At 44.5% G+C, this 19,818-nt stretch overlaps 1 protein-coding gene across 4 annotated transcripts in view; it reads left to right on the top strand.

Moving 5' to 3' along the window:
• map3k14a (mitogen-activated protein kinase kinase kinase 14a) overlaps positions 1-7,385 on the top strand; it is a 62,442-nt gene extending 55,057 nt beyond the window's left edge. For all 4 annotated transcript variants that reach the window (XM_070864715.1, XM_070864716.1, XM_070864713.1 and 1 more), the window contains one exon: positions 1,280-7,385. In XM_070864715.1, coding sequence (XP_070720816.1) covers positions 1,280-1,444 — 165 coding nt within the window. In that variant the 3' untranslated portion in view covers positions 1,445-7,385. The remainder of the gene's footprint in view (positions 1-1,279) is intronic.
• Positions 7,386-19,818: the final 12,433 nt, after the last annotated feature.

Raw genomic sequence — 19,818 nt, 5'->3', positions numbered from 1 at the left:
GAAACTTCTTCACCCAGAGAGTGGTGAACCTGTGGAATTCTCTACCACAGAAAGTAGTTGAGGCCAATTCACTAAATATATTCAAAAGGGAGTTAGATGAAGTCCTTACTACTCGGGGGATCAAGGGGTATGGCGAGAAAGCAGGAAGGGGGTACTGAAGTTTCATGTTCAGCCATGAACTTATTGAATGGCGGTGCAGACTAGAAGGGCTGAATGGCCTGCTCCTGCACCTATTTTCTATGTTTCTATGTTTCTATGTTTGTATAATAAGGGAGTCAAGGGTTATGAGGAGCGGGCAGGGAAGTGGTGTTGCGGCCATGATCTTACTGAATGGCGGAGCAGGCTCGAGGGGCCAAATGGCCCACTCCTGCTCCTAGTTCTATTGTTCTTATGTTCATCCTGTCCTTTGAGGGGGTAACTGAAAGGAGATGATAGGACATATTTTCACATAGTTATTAAGTTCCGATACAAGTTTCATTAACTTTTAATCTTCATTTTACATTATTGACCAAGAGGCCTTAAACAGGGGACGCATTTTTCTCTGTGTGTAAAGATTAAGAAACAATACCTAACTATACAAAGCCCTAGTTAAAACGCACTTCGAGTACTGTGTTCAGTTCTGGGAAGGATATATTGGCTGTGGAGGGGATGCAGTGTAGATTTACCAGAATGATACTTGGACTCCAAGAGTTAAATTATGAGGAGAGATTACACAAACTAGAGTTGCATTCCCTGGAATTTAGAAGATTAAGGAGTTATTGGATCAAGGTTTCAAGACATTAAAGGGAACTGATGAAGTAGATCGAGAGAAACTATTTACGCTGGTTGTGGAGTCTTGGACAGGGGGGACATAGCCTAAAAATTAGAGCCAGATGTTTCAGGAGTGAAATTAGGAAATATTTCTACATGCAAAGCGCGGTAGAAGTTTCGAACTGTCTTTCGCAAACGGCAGTTGATAGGTCAATTGTTAATTTAAAATCTGAGATTGATAGGTTTTGGTTAACCAAAGGTATGAAGGGATATGGGGCAAAGGTGTGTATATGGAGTTGGGTCACAGATCAGCCACAATCTCATTGAATGCGGAAACAGGCTCGAGGGGTTAAATGGCCCACTCCTGTTCTAATGTTCCTAAAACTTATAACAGTTTAGTAAAATCATTTAAATGCAGATACAGGAAAATATAACCCAGACCTGTAGAAGAAAGTTTAATTTATAAAAGTTAAATATCTGTGGATTCTAATTTGAAAGCACTAATGTCTGACTTGTTCCTCATTGGCAGATCCAGGTTCCTAGTTTCTCTCTGGTAAAGCAAAATGGACATCCGATTTCTCCTGACTTTGAAATCCCGGATTCGGGAATTGACCTGAGATGCACTCCTGCCTCCAACTACAGCAATTCCTGGACCTGGAGGATTAAGGATGGCAGCCTTAATTTCAAATCTTAAAGCTTTTCTATACATCTTCTGTATTCTTGGATTATAAATCACTCAGAGGCTCAGATTCCCTCAACCCATTTGGACACCAAAACTACATAGATAGTCCAAACCACAAGTAGAGTCCACTGTTCTTAGTTCAAAGTTGTTTAATTTGAATGATCTGGTTATTTTTAGGCACTAAATTCACAATTTGTTGTGTCCTTGACATTGCCTAATTTGAATTATTGGATAATTCGAATATTTTTAGCGCAAGAAAATAACTTCTAATTATCAGTGAACTATAGTGGTAGAGCTACTAAGAGACTCAGGCCACCTTCTCATTTCCAAGTACAGTACCTCCCTGCTTATAACTGCATTATGCCAGGACCAGCAAATTTTACACAGCTAAATAATTTCAATCAAATGAATGGGATCGAATGAATGGGAAATAAAATAGCTGGGAGCCTGCCAGGCAAATAACCATATTCAATTAAGCACATTGGGTCGAATTTCCATGGGGTGTTCTCGTGTTATGAGGGATTTTGATAGAGTGCATCGAGAGAACCTGTTTCCACTGGCAGGAAGGCTGGTAACCAGAGGACACCGATTTAAGATAATCGGCAAAAGAACCAGAGGTGGGATGAGGAGAATTTTTTTACGCAGCGAGTTGTTGTGATCTGGAACGCGCTGTCTGAAAGTGTGGTGGAAACAATTCAATAGTAACTTTCAAAGGGGAATTAGATAAATGCTTGAAGGGGAAAAATTTGCAGGGCTATGGGGAAAGCAAGGGAGTGGGACTAGTTGGATAGCTCTTTCAAAGAGCTGGGACAGACATGATAGGTCGAATAGCCTCCTGTGCTGTATGATTCTGTGTTCATCTGCTGTAACATCAACAGGAGATCTGCAGAAATACTGGAGGAGTTTCATAAATATTTCTGCCATTTTTGCAGGCTTTCTGCAAATCATCTATAGTTTAGGGAGAATCCCTCTGGAAAGTCAATCCTGGTGTATTTACATAAAAGTCAGTGGGAGATAAACGAATACTCTACAGCCTCTTCAAATGAACACGGCCTGTAACTGAGTATGACCAGCATTAAAATGGTCATACTCAGTTATGCTATAAAATGCTGGGGTGGTACTGTATGATGTCAGGGTTGGTTACAGAGGTGAAATCTTTTAACAAGCAACTGTAGAACTGACCTTTCAGAAACCAGACTGCGCAGTTGTGCCTGTGTGATATTTGGCATCAGCTACATTTGGTTTGAGTTTCATTCTTCAGTTACTCAAAGACCAACCGTTGTACCCATGCACCCAGGCACGAGCTCTTCCAGAGCAGGAATCACCTTTATAATCAGTTTGTACAAATGGGTTTTCAGAGAAGGTTTGAGCCAATGCTTTTTTCTGAAGCTGCTTCAATATTGCATTTTACAATAACTTCCAATTATGTTTTAGCATTATAGGCTTTGAATGTAACATTTGAACAATGCCTCTTTCCTTTAGAGTGTCCTTTGGTGTCACTGAAAAACAGAATCATCTTCAATTGATTCAAAATATAATGAGATATTACATTTGAGATAAACTGAGCATATTGGCTCTTTGGCCACTGCAAGTTGTTTTATTTGCTATTGATACCACCATCAGCTTTGATGGTCCAATTACTGGTTGACCTTTTTCTCCCACCCACCCACACACAGATGAGGTTCCTTAAGCTGCTCACGACAAAGTGTTCTGTGGGGATGTACCAGATAGTGCAGGCCGTGGAGGCTGAAGAGCAAAACTATTGGCCACCATGCGGAGTCTGCCATCCCGTTGAAAGTGGCAAGAGATGAGATATTCCACCTCGAGTGGGGTCATGGTGATGAACTCTTTTCCCGTGAGAACCTTACTTTGTGTAAGCTGTGGTACAAGGTGGTGACTATGCCATCGGAGTCTGCATCCTGATCACCTGCCCTTCCAAGAGGCGAACTTTAGGAAACAAGAAACTGCCATGCAATGGGAGGAGGGAAGGAGAAACTAAAAGGTCTGACCTTTCAATAGAACAAACTCGTAGGAAACCATATTGTGTTATGTGTTCTGTGAAAGAACTAATGGATTCAAGATTCCTAAAACCTGTATAATGCTGACTAAATTTTAACAAAAGTGGATCACAGAGGATTACTACTGAGGTAGAGTATTGGTAGGTTGGGGGCAGGTGGGGTTGCAAGGATCTTTCCCATACATGTCTAATATAATGAATATTGTTTGCCTGTTCCCCAATCTGCCCTTGGTTACTGCTCAGTTCTGAAGAGATTTACCCAAGTCCATTTTACTCTTAACAGTTATCCTCAGATCCATATAGATATATTTAATAAGAAATAAATACTGCGATATACTTCTGCATGTTAACATAGAATAAGATTCCTAAGTGTAGCAATATAAAACTTTCCTATGGGCTCACAGTGACCAGTGTGGAGACTATGTCGGGCGTTTTCTATTTTCTGGGATTTATTTCAATCCCGGGATTTGTATGTAACCTTTCTTTCACTTGCTTCATGTTACATAGTGGAATTGTTAAACTGCACCAGGGTCGGGCACCGGGACTTGAAAGAAAATTTCCAGTTTTATCAGTCTGCAACCCATCTTCAGTCTGCAGAGCTGCTGAATGTTCTTGTATGCTTTAGTCTGTTAGGCCTGAGATAGGGGAGTATATAAGCATTGAGGTTACCTCATGGGTCTGCTATAAATCTCTGGGATGTACTGAAATGGAAGTGCAGCTACCTCACTGTTTAAAGCTAGAGCCTTTAGTTTGTGGAGTTGCCCAACAGACGGCTTCAAGGCATTTGAATCGCTGATGGTGGAACTCCGGTCAATGGTGTGTATGCAAACTGTATTGGCTCACATTTAAAGTGTGGATATAGTTGGTCATCAGTACAATCTACCATATATTTCATAAGCAGTGAAAAGCAGTGCTCGTTCACTCGATTGAGTTAAGCTGCCAGTCGGGTATAAGGGACATTTTTTCATATATTTTTAAATATAGATATGTATTTTTGAAGTTGTATTTTTTGAATGGAAAATACCACTCTAATGTTATAATAATATAGCTTTTATTCTCAAGCAGTGCCTTTGTTGTACTGAAGAAACTTAAGGAAACTTACACTAAAAGATAACAATCTGGACAGAAATGTATCTGCGCTAACATTGTCTGCTAATGCTGACATTAAGGACAGTTTCGAGCACCCACCACTCTTGTCCGCCAGTAACTGCAAGCCTTCCCTTGTCGAGGCTGTGAATGGTGAAAAGATGCCGCCACTTTCCAGCTTCTGAGAAGGTGGTGCACAGCTGGAACCCATTCACTACTCCTAACTGTAATATTAGACCACCAGCTTCTCTAGCTGCCAGTTTGATTGCCCGGTTTGTAGAACTTTGATGAGCTGGGTATACCAGTTGCTGAGGCTCAACGCCCCACAGTTTCTCCTGCCTTGGGGTTCAATTTGAATTTTTCCACATCACCCAACATCTGTTTCGTCCTAGACACCAAAAAGCATTTTTACTTTGATCTTCCAGACTCATAGAGTTAAAGTTTGAGCAAAAAAAGCTGGTAAAACCTTAATGGTATTTCTTTTGGTCTCAACAAAGTATGTGGGAGTATTCTCCATGCTGATATAATCCTAGGGGTGGGCCTACTAGTCAGAGCAGGCCGTGGAGGCTATGGATTAAGGCCTTTTGACTGCTGCAGTGTGAGGTTTGCAATTTGTTCTGAGGAGAAGCAGGTAGCAGGGTTTATTGTCACAATATCAAAACAGTTACCAGCATTATATATTCCATTTCTGCACTCCTGGGATAATATTAAATTATGGAAGATTTGTACAAGAGAGAAGATGTTCTGATTTTAGTCAATCCAGGCTGTGTTAACATTCACACACTTGTAAAACCGACAGCTTAAACAGGGGGAATCATTTATGTAAAAACATAGTTATGTTGTTAATTTAAGGATACCTTGTAACTATTAAAGAAGATACAATTTCTGAAAGTAAAAGTGTTGGAGAAAGTTTTTATTGTCCCAGATCTTTCTGGTTTCCCCTTACTCAAGGTAATTTCCATAAATTTACAGTACAGTACAATAGACCAACAGAATAACATTTTCAGAGCATTAAAAGCTTACTTAGTCAGTATTTGGATAGTGAAGGTATAATTGAGGATGGAATTATCTTTTTTAAATGATTTAGATGGGTCATAAAATACTGTTGTGACATCGCTGATGGACTGTTGCTAGGGGCAATAGTGTTAGGCCCAAAGATTTTTGTGATTTTTTTTTAAGTGTTTGTGCCGTGATCACTCACACAGTGGAGCTTATAATTGAGTAACAGCTATATATCCAGGGATTTGTCCAGTGCTTTTATCTTTCAGACTCTCTAAGTTGTACACAATAAAGCAATATAATGCATTCTCCATGTGGTTTTAAAACTATTAATGCTGATTTGAAAAAAAACAGCCACTACTGAGAGATTCTGTAAAACTTATTATTGTATACGGAGGTCATTCTGACTCCTCGGGCATGTATACTGGGTAAATCTCATGAATAAGCACGTGCTTGGAATGATTGCAGGCAGCTATTAAATTGGAGGTATTTTCTCGATTTGAAATAGATCATTTGTTAAGTAATTATTTGTATCAGGTAGCAACATCAAGCCTGCCTAATTCTCAGTGGATTTGTTTTTGTTCAGGTTCTAAATTTCTTTCTTTTGTGAATGTTAGGGAGTTGTGTCCCAGGACAGATCAATTCCTGTCACTGTTTGACTGGAACTTACCATTGTGTCGCATCATCAGTAACTACAAAGAACTTTTCTCCAAGGGTTTCTCATCAAATTCAGTGGGTGAGAAAGAGACAGCAGGCTTCAGAACAATTGTTGAATATTCAAAATAGCACAGACCTAAAATAGATTGTATGATTAGGAGGCTACTGTACTGTATAATTAGAGATGTGAGGACATTAGTAGAGGATAGCTCGGTATGTGGCAAATGATAGCTGGGTAGGTCTGAGTAGCAGTTAGGTTTGAAATGAAATTATCTGTAGTGTCTTGATAGGATGGAAAAAGTAAGATTGGCATAAGCTTAAGGAGAATTCAAACTTTTCTGGCTTTACCAATAATTAATGAACAACTTAGAGAGTCTGGGATACTATGTAATGTCACAAGTCGTTTTCAGTATATCAATATAAATTTTTGTTTTACGCAGTGAGTTGTTATGATCTGGAATGCACTGCCTGAAAGGGTGATAGAAGCAGATTCAATAGTAACTTTCAAAAAGGAATTGGATAAACACTTTAAGGGAGTGTTGTGGGGAAAGCCCAATGAGCCAGCATAGGCACGAAGGGCCAAATGATCTCCTGTGCAGTTAGATTCTATAATACGCTCAGAAAAAGATTGTATTTAACGAAGATACTTTAATGTGTGATGATCTGAGTTCATCACTTGATAATGCTCCCACCACTGGTGACAGACTTGTAATCACCAGTACTTTGTCCTTTAGCATACAACTCAACAGACTCACTTTGAGACATGTATTTGGAAGGACAATTTGTACTGTTGCGTCATTTTCATGCTTAAAGTAGATATATTGAGACTCCTACTCCTACCATTAGCCTTTCCTAAAATGCTAGTGACAATGCTACTAAGACTTTCTCGACTTTTATTTTAATCTGGCTGGTTTATACTGATGTTGGTGTCACATTTCAAGTCCTGTGCCCTTCCCTATGCTTTATTGAATGTGTCTTAAAATGATTATGCTGTCGACTGGTGAATGTAACCTATGTTTTGATGATTGCAGCCGCAATAACTAAGCAGTCTGTACTTTTATCCAACAGAAATCTGTGAAATGCTTATTTCATTTTCTTGCACAAATGATCATTGGAAGTGAATTTATTTTGAAATTTCACACTGTATTTTTTCCTGAAATGTTTCCTTCCTGGCACAATGTAACTGAATTATGCACAAAGTAAAATAATAAAGTGTTTCTGAAACTGTAGTTTGGATGTTTTGGGGTTCATTCATGTTCTCATATGCCTATTAATGAGAGGTTGAAACTTAAGCCATCACTCCTGAACAACACTATGGGTAGCTCTGTGTGCAATTACTTATGTTTGTAAGACTGACTCCATCAACTTCCATTTCCATTGTCAGCACAAGGAAACATGGAACAAGAAGAAACCAAGTGATCCATTAAGTCCAATCCTTCCAGAGCCTTTATTGTGCTTCTAGCTGACTCGGTGGAATAGTTATCTCTATACCCCCCCCCCCCCCCCCGCCGCAAATTAATCAAAATTCCAGCATACCGATCAACCCATATATATTACTTCTACTGACCTGTTACCTTTTATGTTCTAAATTGTTTAGGAAGCATCCTGATGAATATAGCATTCAATCATCTTTGTCTACACCTATCCTTGTAACCATTCATCATATTGCTAGCTACATATTCAGCCAGATCTTTTTAAGGTGTTACAGCATTAACTGCTGTGCAACTTGCTAAATGCTTCTCATTTTCATGGTCTTTAAGACGCTCAAACTACATGGGACTTTTCAGTTGCCAGTGCTGGTAACTAGACCGAAGAATTCTTTATCACTAACTGTGTTGCAGAATCCTCATTTTCAAATCCCTCCATGGCTTCACTCGACTCTATCTCCACTCTTTTCTCCAGTCCCAGCAAGCACCTTCTACTCTTGCGTCTGGCCCTCCTCTACCATAACTGTCAGCCAACATGATCCAGCCAGCACACTACAATTTTCTTGCTAACCCTCTCCTTGCTATCTCTCTACCCCCCTTCAATAGCCTCCCCAAATATTAATTTAAAAAAAAATTATAGGACGTGGGCAAGGCCAGAATTTATTGCCCATCACTAATTGACTATGAGAAGGTCATGCCGCCTTGAACCGCTGCAGTCCGTGTGGTGAAGGTGCTCCCACAGAACTGTTTTGGAGGGAGTTCCAGGAATTTGACACAGCGACAATGAAGGAACAACGGGATACTTCCAAGTCAGGATGGTGTGTAACTTGGAAGAGAACTTGCAGATGATGGTGTTCTCTTGTGCCTGCTGTCCTTGTCCTTATAGGTGGTCCAGCTGGGTGGGACTGCACTCACCTGGTTCCATTCTTACCTATCTAATCATAGCCAAAGAATCCCCTGCAATGGCTTTTCCCGGCCCTGCATTGTTACCTCTGGTGTCCCCCAAGGATCTATCCTTGGCTCCCTCCTAGTTCTCATCAACATGTTGCCCCTTGCAACATCATCTGGAAACACAGCATCAGTTTCCACATGTACGCTGATGATACCCAGCTCTACCCAGCTCCACTTCTCTAGACCCTGCCACCAACTCTAAATTGTCAGACTGCTTGTCCGACATCCAGTTCTGGATGAGTGGAAATTTTCTCCAATGAATATTGGGAAGACGGAAGCCATTGTTTATGGTTCCTACCACGGCTTGAACGGCAGCTGGGGTCACTGCGGTGCATCCGCGAGACTGAGAGCAACGTGGATAGCACGTTTCTAGACACGGTCACCCCATAGCTTAAGAGTGTACTGGCAGAGAGGGAGTGGGTGACCGAAGGACAGAAAAGGAGGACTAGGCAGGTAGTTCAGGAGTCCCCTGAGTCCATCTTGCTCTCCAACCGGTACTCTGTTCTGAGTACTGGTGAGGGTGATGGTGGCTCTGGGGAGTGCACCAGAGCCAAGTCCATGGCACCATGGGTGGCTCAGCTGCACAGGGAGTGAGGAAGAAGAATGGAAGAGCTATAATGGTAGGGGATTCAATAGTCAGGGCAGCAGACATGTGTTTCTGTCGCCGCAGGCATGACCCCAGGATGGTCTGTTGCCTCCCTGGTGCCAGGGTCAAGGATGTCACCGAGAGGCTGCAGGGCATTCTGGGGGGAGAGGGTGAACAGCCAGAGGTCGTGCTCCACATCGGTACCAATGACATAGGTAGGAAGAGGGATGAGGTCCTGCAGGCAGAGTTTAGGGAGTTAGGAGAGAGATTAAAAAGCAGGACATCAAAGGTAGTAATCTCCGGATTACTCCCAGTGCCACGAGCTAGAGAGTACAGAAATAGGATAGAGCAGATGAATACGTGGCTGGAGAGAGGGTGCAGGCGGGAGGGCTTTAGTTTCCTGAGGCATTGGGACTGTTTCTGGGGAAGGTGGGACCTGTACAAGCCGGACAGCTTGCACCTCAACAGAGCCGGGGCCAATATCCTCGCAATGGGGTTTGCTAGTGCTGTTGGGGAGGTTTTAAACTAGCCTGGCAGGGGGATGGGAACATGAAAATAGATTCAGTAGGGAGGGGAGTAAAACTGAAATGAGCAAGCAAAAATAAAGAAAGTGAGTTTGAAGGAAAGAGGAAACAAGCAGGGAAAAAAAGGTTAAAAAAAACAAACTTAAAGGCACTTTGTCTAAATGCACGTAGCATTTGTAACAAAATAGATGAGTTGACGGCACAAATTGAGACAAAGAGGTATGATCTGATAGCCATTACAGAGACGTGTTTGCAAGGTGACCAGGACTGGGAATTAAATATTCAGGGGCACTTGACAATCCGCAAAGACAGACAGAAAGGAAAAGGAGGTGGGGTATCTCTTGATAAAGGATGGAATCACTGCAATAGTAAGAAATGATATTGGCTCAAATGATAAGGGTGTTGAAACAGTTTGGGTGGAGATAAGGAACAAAAGGGAAAACATAGAAACATAGAAAATAGGTGCAGAAGTAGGCCATTCGGCCCTTCGAGCCTGCACCGTCATTCAATGAGTTCATGGCTGAACATGCAACTTCAGTACTCCAGTCACTGGTGTGCATAGTCTATAGGTCCCCTAACAGTGGCAACTCTGTTGGTCGGAGCATAAACCAGGAAATAGTGGAGGCTTGTAAAAAAGGAACAGCAATAATCATGGGTGATTTTAACCTCCATATTGATTAGACAAATCAAATTGGTCAGGGTAGCCTTGAGGAGGAATTCATAGAGTGCATAAGGGTCTGGTTCCTTGAGCAGTATGTAACGGAACCAACCAGGGGGCAGGCTATCTTAGATCTGGTCCTGTGTAATGCGACAGGATTAATAAACAATCTCCTAGTAAAGGATCCCCTCAGAATGAGTGATCATAGCATGATTGAATTTCAAATTCAGATGGAGGATGAGAAAGTTGGATCTCTAACCAGTGTACTAAGCTTAAATAAAGGAGACTATGAAGATATGAGGGCAGAGTTGGGTAAAGTGGACTGGGAAAATGGATAAAAGTGTAGGACGGTTGATGAACAGTGGTGTACATTTAAGGAGATATTTCACAACTCTCAAGAAAAATATATTCCAGTGAGGAGGAAAGGGTGTAAGAGAAAAGATAGCCATCCGTGGCTTACTAAAGAAAGAAAGGACGTATCCAATTAAAAACAAGGGCATACAAAGTGGCCTAAACTAGTGGGAGGACAGAAGACTGGGAAGCTTTTAAAAGCCAACAAAGAATGACTAAAAAAATGATTAAGAAAGGGAAGATAGACTATGGAAGTAAACTAGCACAAAATATAAAAACAGATAGCAAGAGTTTCTATAGGTATATAAAAAGGAAAAGAGTGGCTAAAGTAAATGTTGGTCCCTTTGAGGATGAGACCGGGGAACTAGTAATGGGGAACATGGAGATGGCAGAAACTCTGAACAAATATTTTGTATTAGTTTTTACGATAGAGGACACTAATAATATTCCAACAGTGGCTAGTCAAGGGGCTATAGCAGTGGAGGAACTTAACACAATCACAATCACTAAGGACGTGGTACTCAGTAAGATCATGAGACTAAATGTAGATAAATCCCTTGGACCTGATGGCTTGCATCCTAGGGCCTTAAGAGAAGTAACGGCAGGAATTGTGGATGCATTGGTAGTAATTTATCAAAATTCTCTGGATTCTGGGGAGGTCCCAGCAGATTGGAAAACTGCAAATGTAACGCCCCTATTTAAAAAAGGAGGCAGACAAAAAGCAGGAAACTATAGACCAGTTAGCCTAACATCTGTGGTTGGGAAAATGTTGGAGTCCATTATAAAAGAAGCAGTAGCAGGACATTTGGATAAGCAAAATTAGATCAGGCAGAGTCAGCATGGATTTATGAAGGGGAAGTCATGTTTGACAAATTTGCTGGAATTTGCTGGTGAGGATGTAACGAACTGGGTGGATAAAGGGGAACCAGTGGATATGGTGTAATTGGACTTCCAGAAGGCATTTGAAAAGGTGTCAAACAGGGCTGCGTCATCGCTCCAACCCTCTTTCCAATCTTCCTCGCCGCCATGCTCCACCTCACAATTAACAAGCTCCCCGTTGGAGTGGAACTAAACTACAGAACCAGTGGGAAGCTGTTTAACCTACACCGCCTCCAGGCCAGGTCCAAGATCACCCCAACCTCTGTCGTTGAGCTGCAGTATGCGGACGACGCCTGCGTCTGCGCACATTCTGAGGCTGAACTCCAGGATATAGTCAATGTATTCACTGAGGCGTGTGAAAGCATGGGCCTTACGCTTAACATCTGTAAGACAAAGGTCCTCCACCAGTCTGTCACCGCCGCACAGCAGTGCTCTCCAATCATCAAGATTTACGGCGCGGCCCTCGACAACGTGGACCATTTCTCATATCCCGGGAGCCTCTTATCAACAAAGGCAGACATTGATGCGGAGATTCAACATCGCCTCCACTGCGCCAGCACAGCCTTCGGCCATCTGAGGAAAAGAGTGTTTGAAGACCAGGCCCTCAAATCTACCACCAAGCTCATGGTCGACAAGGCTGTAGTAATACCCGCGCTCCTGTATGGATCTGAGGCATGGACGATATATACAAGGCACCTCAAGTCGCTGGAGATATATCACCAATGATGTCTCCGCAAGATCCTGCAAATCCCCTGGGAGGACAGACGGACCAACATCAGTGTCCTCGACCAGGCTAACATCCCCAGTATTGCAGCACTGACCACACTCGATCAGCTTCGCTGGGCAGGTCGCATAGTTCGCATGCCAGATACGAGACTCCCTAAGCAAATGCTTTATGTGAAGCTCCTTCGTGGTAAATGAGCCAAAGGAGGACAGCGGAAACGTTATAAAGACACCCTCAAAGCCTCCCTGGTAAAGTGTGACATCACCACTGACACCTGAGAGACCCTGACCGAAGACTGCCCGAGGTGGAGAAAGTGCATCCGGGAGGGCGTTGAGCTCTCCGAGTCTCAACGCAAAGAGCGTGAAGAGGCCAAGTGCTGGCAGCGGAAGGAGCGCGTGGCAAACCAGCCCCACCGATCCCTCCCCTCGACGAATGTCTGTCCCACCTGTAACAGGGTCTGTGGCTCTCATATCAGACTGTTCAGCCATCAAAGAATTCTCTTAGGGAGTGGAAGCAAGTCTTCCTCGATTCCGAGGGACTGCCTATGACATAAAAGGTTACTGCACAAGATAAAAGTTCACGGGGTTGGGCATAATATGTTAGCATGGATAGAGGATTGGCTAACTAACAGAAAACAGAGAGTTGGGATAAATGGTTCATTTTCTGGTTGGCAACCAGTAACTAGTGGGGTGCCAAAGGGATCAGTGCTGGGACCCCAACGATTTACAATCTATATAAACGAATTGGAAGAAGGGACTGAGTGTAACGTAGCCAAGTTTGTTGACTATACAAAGATGGGAGGAAAAGCAATGTGTGAGGAGGATACAAAAAATCTGCAAAAGGACCTAGACAGGCTAAGTGAGTGGGCAAAATTTGGCAGATGGAGTATAATGTTGGAAAGTGTGAGGTCATGCACTTTGGCAGAAAAAAATCAAAGAGCAAGTTATTATTTAAATGGAGAAAGATTGCAAAGTGCCGCAGTACAGCGGGACCTGGGGGCACTTGTGCATGAAACACAAAAGGATAGTATGCAGGTACAGCAAGTGATCAGGAAGGCCAATGATATCTTGGCCTTTATTGCAAAGGGGATGGAGTATAAAAGTAGGGAAGTCTTGCTACAGCTATACAAGGTATTGGTGAGGCCACACCTGGAATACTGCATGATCTCATTGAATGGTGGTGCAGGCTCGAAGGGCCGAATGGCCTACTCCTGCACCTATTTTCAATGTTTCTATGCAGTTTTGATTTCCATATTTACGAAAGGATATACTTGTTTTGGAGGCAGTTCAGAGAAGGTTCACTAGGTTGATTCCGGGGATGAGGGGGTTGACTTCTGAGAAAAGGTTGAGTAAGTTGGGCCTCTACTTATTGGAGTTCAGAAGAATGAGAGGTGATCTTATCGAAACGTATAAGATTATGAGGGGGCTTGACAAGGTGGATGCAGACAGGATGTTTCCACTGATGGGGGAGACTAGAACTAGAGGGCATGATCTTAGAATAAGGGGCCGCCCATTTAGAACAGAGATAAGGAGGAATTTCTTCTCTCAGAGGGTTGTAAATCTATGGAAGCTGGGACATTGAATAAATTTAAGACAAAAATAGACAGTTTCTTGAGCGAGAAGGGGATAAGGGGTTATGGGGAGCAGGCGGGGAAGTGGAGCTGAGTCCATGATCAGATCAGCCATGATCTTATTGAATGGTGGAGTGGGATCGGGGGGCCGTACGACCTACTCCTGTTCCTATTTCTTATGTTCTTACATAAACTCCATCACTAGCCACTGACTCCATCCCCCTCCCCAATTTCTGTCTGAGGCTGAACTAGACTGTTCACAACCTTGGTGTTATATTTGACCCTGAAATAAGCTTTCAACCACATATCCGCAGCATAACTAAGACTGTCTATTTCCACATCCATAACATCGCCCGTCTTCACCCTTGCTTCAGCTCATCCACTGCTGAAGCCCTCATCCGTGCCTTTGTTACCTCTAGACTTGACTATTCCAACGCACTCCTGTCAAAACTCTTCACATTCTACCCAATGTAAACTAGAGGTGATCGAAACCTTGACTGCCCATGTCCTAACTCGCACCAAGTCCCGATCGCCCATCACCCCTTTGCTTGCTGACCTAATTTGGCTCCCAGTTAAGCAACGTCTCGATTTCAAAATTCTCATTCTGGTTTTCAAATCCCTCCATGACCTCACCCCTCCATGGGCCCAAGTTTCCGCCCCCTGTCTTTCTAGAATAAAAAGGGCGCCGAAAAGTGACCTTCTAATTCTCTGCGCTCCTCAGGCGTAGCACAGCACAACGGGTGGGGGGTGGAGCAAGTTCCCGGTGCTGAAAACAGTGCCAGGACCTCTGCACATGTGCACTAGAGTGTGTGCGCATGTGCAGTAGCTCCTCGCAGTCCAAATCTCTGCAGGCTGTGTGGGAGGGGCCTGAAGCACACCGCCCCTAGCCCTGGCTGAATGGACTCCCCGGGCATTGAAGATGTGCTTAAATAGAAACACCCACACCGATTATCGCTGGGATGATCCGATTAACTGGGAGCCCAGAAAGCAACGTCTGGGAGGGAAATCGCTGTTTTCATTGACAGACCGACTGACAAATCACCCGATGGGAAGTAAGTTGGAGGGAGAGCCCAATCACTTGCTGTGGTCGGGAGTTACACAAGCCCATGTTCGGAGTCAGTCTGTGCTCTGTTCAGAAGATGGGTGCTTCGGCCACGGATGCTTTAACAGTGACCAAAGATAACAGGGCAGAAAACCCGCACACAACTCCTGTTGACAGACACAGCTTGCCCCATTTAACAAGACTATGTTCTGGCCGTGAGAAAACACTCCAGGTAAGTGGCTGATACGGATTCGTGACTGAAAAGCTCAGAAGCGGGACCTGCCCAATATTGATGACTCTGAGCTGAACCCGGGATCCACGTCTTTGAACATTCTCTGACAACCACAGATTTCGGCAAAGTAAGGAGATGACTCTTCAAGACCGATCTGCACATCCGCGGGGAGCGTGCCTAGACTGGGGGAGAAACGCCCTGCTTTTATTCCGGATGGTTGGAATTCTAAAAGTGGAATCTTGTAATCTGGAAGCACCAAATTAATAAACACCTAAATTAATAAGTGTCTAGGTACAAAATACGGCAATTCCGGTGTGTGCTCCCGTCGGCAAGGTAGCACTTCTAATTTTTATTACTTGATTTAATGTTCATTTAATGTTATTTAAAAATTATGATGGTTTCTATGCATCTTTATGGTTAAAAGTGAAGTTTTTAATGCTTTGTAAAATCCCCTAACTTCCCTCTAACTTCCCTTCCCCCCCAATCTCTCGCTACCTGCACCTAATTTATAAAGTGAAGGCAAGGTTTTTCTGAGCGTACAAAAATCAACACTTACTCCGTTCTAAGTTAGTTTGGAGTAACTTTTCACTGTCTAAACTTGCAAAACAGGCGTAAGTGGCTGGTGATGCCCCTTTTGAAAAAAAACTGAACTAAAACAAAATTATTCTAACTAGAACTGGAGCAAACTAAATGCCGAGAATTGCGATTTCTAAGATACTCCGTACTAAGCTAGTTGCTCCAAAAAAATAGGAGCAACTTGAGCCGAAACTTGGGCCCTAAATCTCTGTAATCTCATCCCCCCCCGCCCCGCCCCACCCCATGAGATGTCTGTGCTTCTCTAGTTCTGCTCTCTTGAGCATCCCTGATTATAATCGCTCAACGATTTGTGGACGTGCCTTCTTTTGACTGGGCTCCAAGCTCTGCAATTTCCTGCCTAAAACCTACCTCTTTGGCCAAGCTTTTGGTCACCTGTCCTACTTTCTCCTTGTGGGGCTCGGTGTCATATTTTTTGTCTTCTTATACTCCTATGAAGCGCCTTGGAACGTTTCACTACGTTAAAGGCGCTATATAAATACAAGTTGTTGTTGGTAGAGTTCGCGGGTTTGGGAGGTGCTGCCGGAGAAGCCTTGGCGAGTAGCTGCAGAGCATCTTGTGGATGGTAAATACTGTAACCCACTACGACGGTGATGGAAGAAGTGAATGTTTAAGTTGGTGAATGGGGAGCCAATCGAGCAGACCACCTTGCCCTGGATGGTGGTGAGCTTCTTGAGTGTTGTTGCAACTGCATTCATCCAGGGGGGTGGAGAGTGTTCCATCACAGTCCTGGCTTGTACCCTGCAGATGGTGGAAAGGCTTTGGGGAGTCAGAAGGTGAGACACTCTCCGCAGAATGACCTGCTCCTGTTGCCACATTATTTATGTGGCTCGTCCAGTTAAGTTTCTGGTCAATGCTGACCCCCAGGATGTTGATGGTAGGGTATTCGGCGATGGTAATTATTATGCTCATAATAAAGTAATGTAACTGAGTACTGTAGACATGAGTAAGTGTGACCTTAGCTCCTTTATTCAAACTCCAGAGTGTTGGTACAGCATGGGAGGCCTGCTTATATACAGTGCTCCCAAGGGATGCTGGGATCTCTTGGGACTTCAACAGGTATGCCCTCTGGTGGTGGTATGATACAGATTACCTAGGGTTGCATACATAACATCACTCACTCCCAAACTCAATAGTACACTTATTTACAGGGTGAGACGATCTGGGGTTTATCGCTCCCTTGTCGATCGTCTCGGTACAAATGCAGGTGTGGGTGAGTTGGCTGGGGCCTTGCCGGGCTACTGGGGATGGTGAGTTCAGCTTCGTGGTTGACCGTGATGTCGGCTGCCACTTGTGTGTGTGTTGGAGGGTCGAAGTTCGGGTTGCTCGCTGCTGTTTGTGAATCGCATTTAGGTTTGGTCCAAATGCTTTCTGCAAGTTAGTCCATTAGCAAGTTTGACCTGAAACACCCTACTCCCTTCTTTGGCTATGACGGTGCCAGGAAGCCATTTGGGAACATGTCCATAGTTGAGTACAAATACAGGGTCATTGACTTCAATATCGCATGACAAGTTTGCGCGATCATGGTTCATGCTTTGTTGATGCCGCCTGCCCTCGATGTGATCATGGAGATCAGGGTGGACAAGAGAGAGCCTTGTTTTGATTGCCCTTTTCATGAGCAGCTCGGCTGGGGGAACCCCAGTGAGCGAGTGGGTCTGGTGCGGTAGCTGAGCAGGACTTGGGGCAGGCGGGTCTGCCGACACAAGTTTCAAGCTTTGTGTGGTGGTTTGGACTGCCCGTTCTGCCTGGCCGTTGGATGCGGGCTTGAACGGAGCAAATGTGACGTGCTTGATCCCATTGCAGGTCATGAATTCCTTGAATTCAGCACTGGTGAAGCACGGCCCATTGTCGCTGACAAGGACATCAGGCAGGCCGTGCGTGGCAAACATGGCTCGTAGGCTTTCGATGGTGGCAGTGGACGTGCTTACAGACATTATTACACACTCAATCCATTTTGAGTAAGCATCCACAACAACCAAAAACATTTTGCCTAGAAATGGGCCCGCAAAGAAAACGTGGATCCTAGACTACGGTTTGGAGGGCCATGACCACAAACTTAGCGGTGCCTCCCTGGGTGCATTGCTCAGTTGAGAGCAAATGTTGCATTGGTACACGCATGACTCCAAATCTGAGTGATGCCGGGCCACCACACATGGGATCTGGCTGTAGTTTTCATCATTACTATGACTGGCTGGGCACTGTGTAGGTCGCGTATGAACGTTTCCCTGCCTTTCTTAGGCAAAACCACGCGATTGTCCCACAAAAGACAGTACGCCTCAATGGACATTTCCTCTTTGCGCCGCTGGAATGGCTTGACCTCTTCATGCATCTCTGCTGGGACGCTGGACCAGCTCCCATGGAAGACACAGTTTTTTACAAGTGAGAGTAAAGGATCCTGGCTGGTCCAGGTCCTGATATGGTGGGCAGTAATGGGTGACTTTTCATTTTCAAATGCATCCATCACCAAGAGCAAGTCTGCAGGCTGTGCCATTTTCACCCCAGTGGTGGGCAATGGTAGCTGACTGAGCATCAGCGCAGTTCTCTGTGCCTGGTCTGTGGCGGATTACATAGTTATATGCAGACAGTGTAAGCGCTCATCTTTGGATGCGGGCAGAGGCATTGGTATTTATCCCTTTGCTCTCTGAGAATAGCGATATGAGCGGCTTATGGTCAGTTTCTAACTCAAACTTGAGACCAAACAGATACTGGTGCATTTTTTTTACCCCTTAAACACATGCCAGAGCTTCTTTTTCAATCATGCTGTAGGCCCTTTCGCCTTGGACAAACTCCTGGACGCATAGGCGACCGGTTGCAATGTTCCCAATTCGTTTGCTTGTTGTAACACACACCCGACCCCGTACGAAGACGCATCGCAAGCTAGCACTAAACGTTTACATGGGTTATACAGAACAAGCAGTTTGTTGGAACGTAACAGATTTCTGGCTTTCTCAAAAGCAGCCTCTTTGTGATTTTCCCCCATACCCAGTGATCTCCCTTATGTAGCAGCACATGTTGGGGTTCTAGCAAGGTGCTTAACGCGGGTAAGAAATTACCAAAATAGTTGAGGAATCCCAGGAACGACCGCAGCTCCGTCACGTTCTGTGGTCTCGGCGCGTTCTTGATGGCCTCCGTCTTGGCGTCAGTGGGTCTGATGCCGTCTGCCGTGATTCTCCTCCCGAAGCACTCGACCTCTGGTTCCAGGAAAACACATTTCGAGCGTTTCAACCTGAGCCCTACGTGATCTAGCCGACTTAGAACCTCTTCGAGGTTCTGCAAGTGTTCGATGGTATCCCGACCTGTGGCCAGTATGTCGTCCTGGAAAACCACAGTGCGCGGAACTGACTTTAGCGGGCTCTCCAAGTTCCTTTGAAAGATCGCCGCGGCTGACCAAGTCGCAAACGGGCATCTATTGTAGATGAACAGACCCTTGTGCGTGTTATTGCAGGTGAGGCCTTTCGAAGATTCCGCCAGTTCCTGCGTCATGTAGGCTGAGGTCAGCTCCAGCTTGGTGAAGGTCTTTCCTCCAGCCAGGGTCGCAAATAGGTCAACTGCCTCGGGTAACGGGTATTGGTCCTGTAGCGAAAAACGGTTCATCGTTACTTTATAGTCCCCACAAATTCTGACCGTGACTTTGCCTTTGAGAACTGGAACAATCGGACTGAACTCCTCCAGCGCGATGATGCCTTTCACTGCAGCCTGTCCAGCTCAATTTCCATTTTCTCTCGCATCATATATGGCACGGCCCGTGCCTTGTAGTGGATGGGTCGTGTACCGGGAACCAAGTGGATCTGCACCTTCGCCCCCGAGAAACTTCCGATGCCTGGCTCAAACAACGAATGTGCTAAGAACCTGGGCACATGAGGCGTCGTCGACGGACAAAAGCATTCGGATGTCGTCCCAGTTCCAGCGGAATTTTCCCAGCCAGCTTCTGCCGTACAGAGTGGGGCCATCTCCTGGTAAAATCCATAGTGGGAATTCATGTACTGCTCTGTCATAGGAGACTTTTACTGCTGCACTGCCAATAACAGGGATCAGCTCTTTGGTGTAAGTTCTTAGCTTGGTATGAATGGGGCGAAGCTTGGGCCTAGT

The sequence above is a fragment of the Pristiophorus japonicus genome, chromosome 21 (genome assembly GCF_044704955.1).
Source record: "Pristiophorus japonicus isolate sPriJap1 chromosome 21, sPriJap1.hap1, whole genome shotgun sequence".
Classification (NCBI taxonomy): domain Eukaryota; kingdom Metazoa; phylum Chordata; class Chondrichthyes; family Pristiophoridae; genus Pristiophorus; species Pristiophorus japonicus.
The sequence above is the reverse complement of the archived record's forward strand: the minus strand, read 5'-3'. Positions and strand labels throughout refer to the sequence as shown.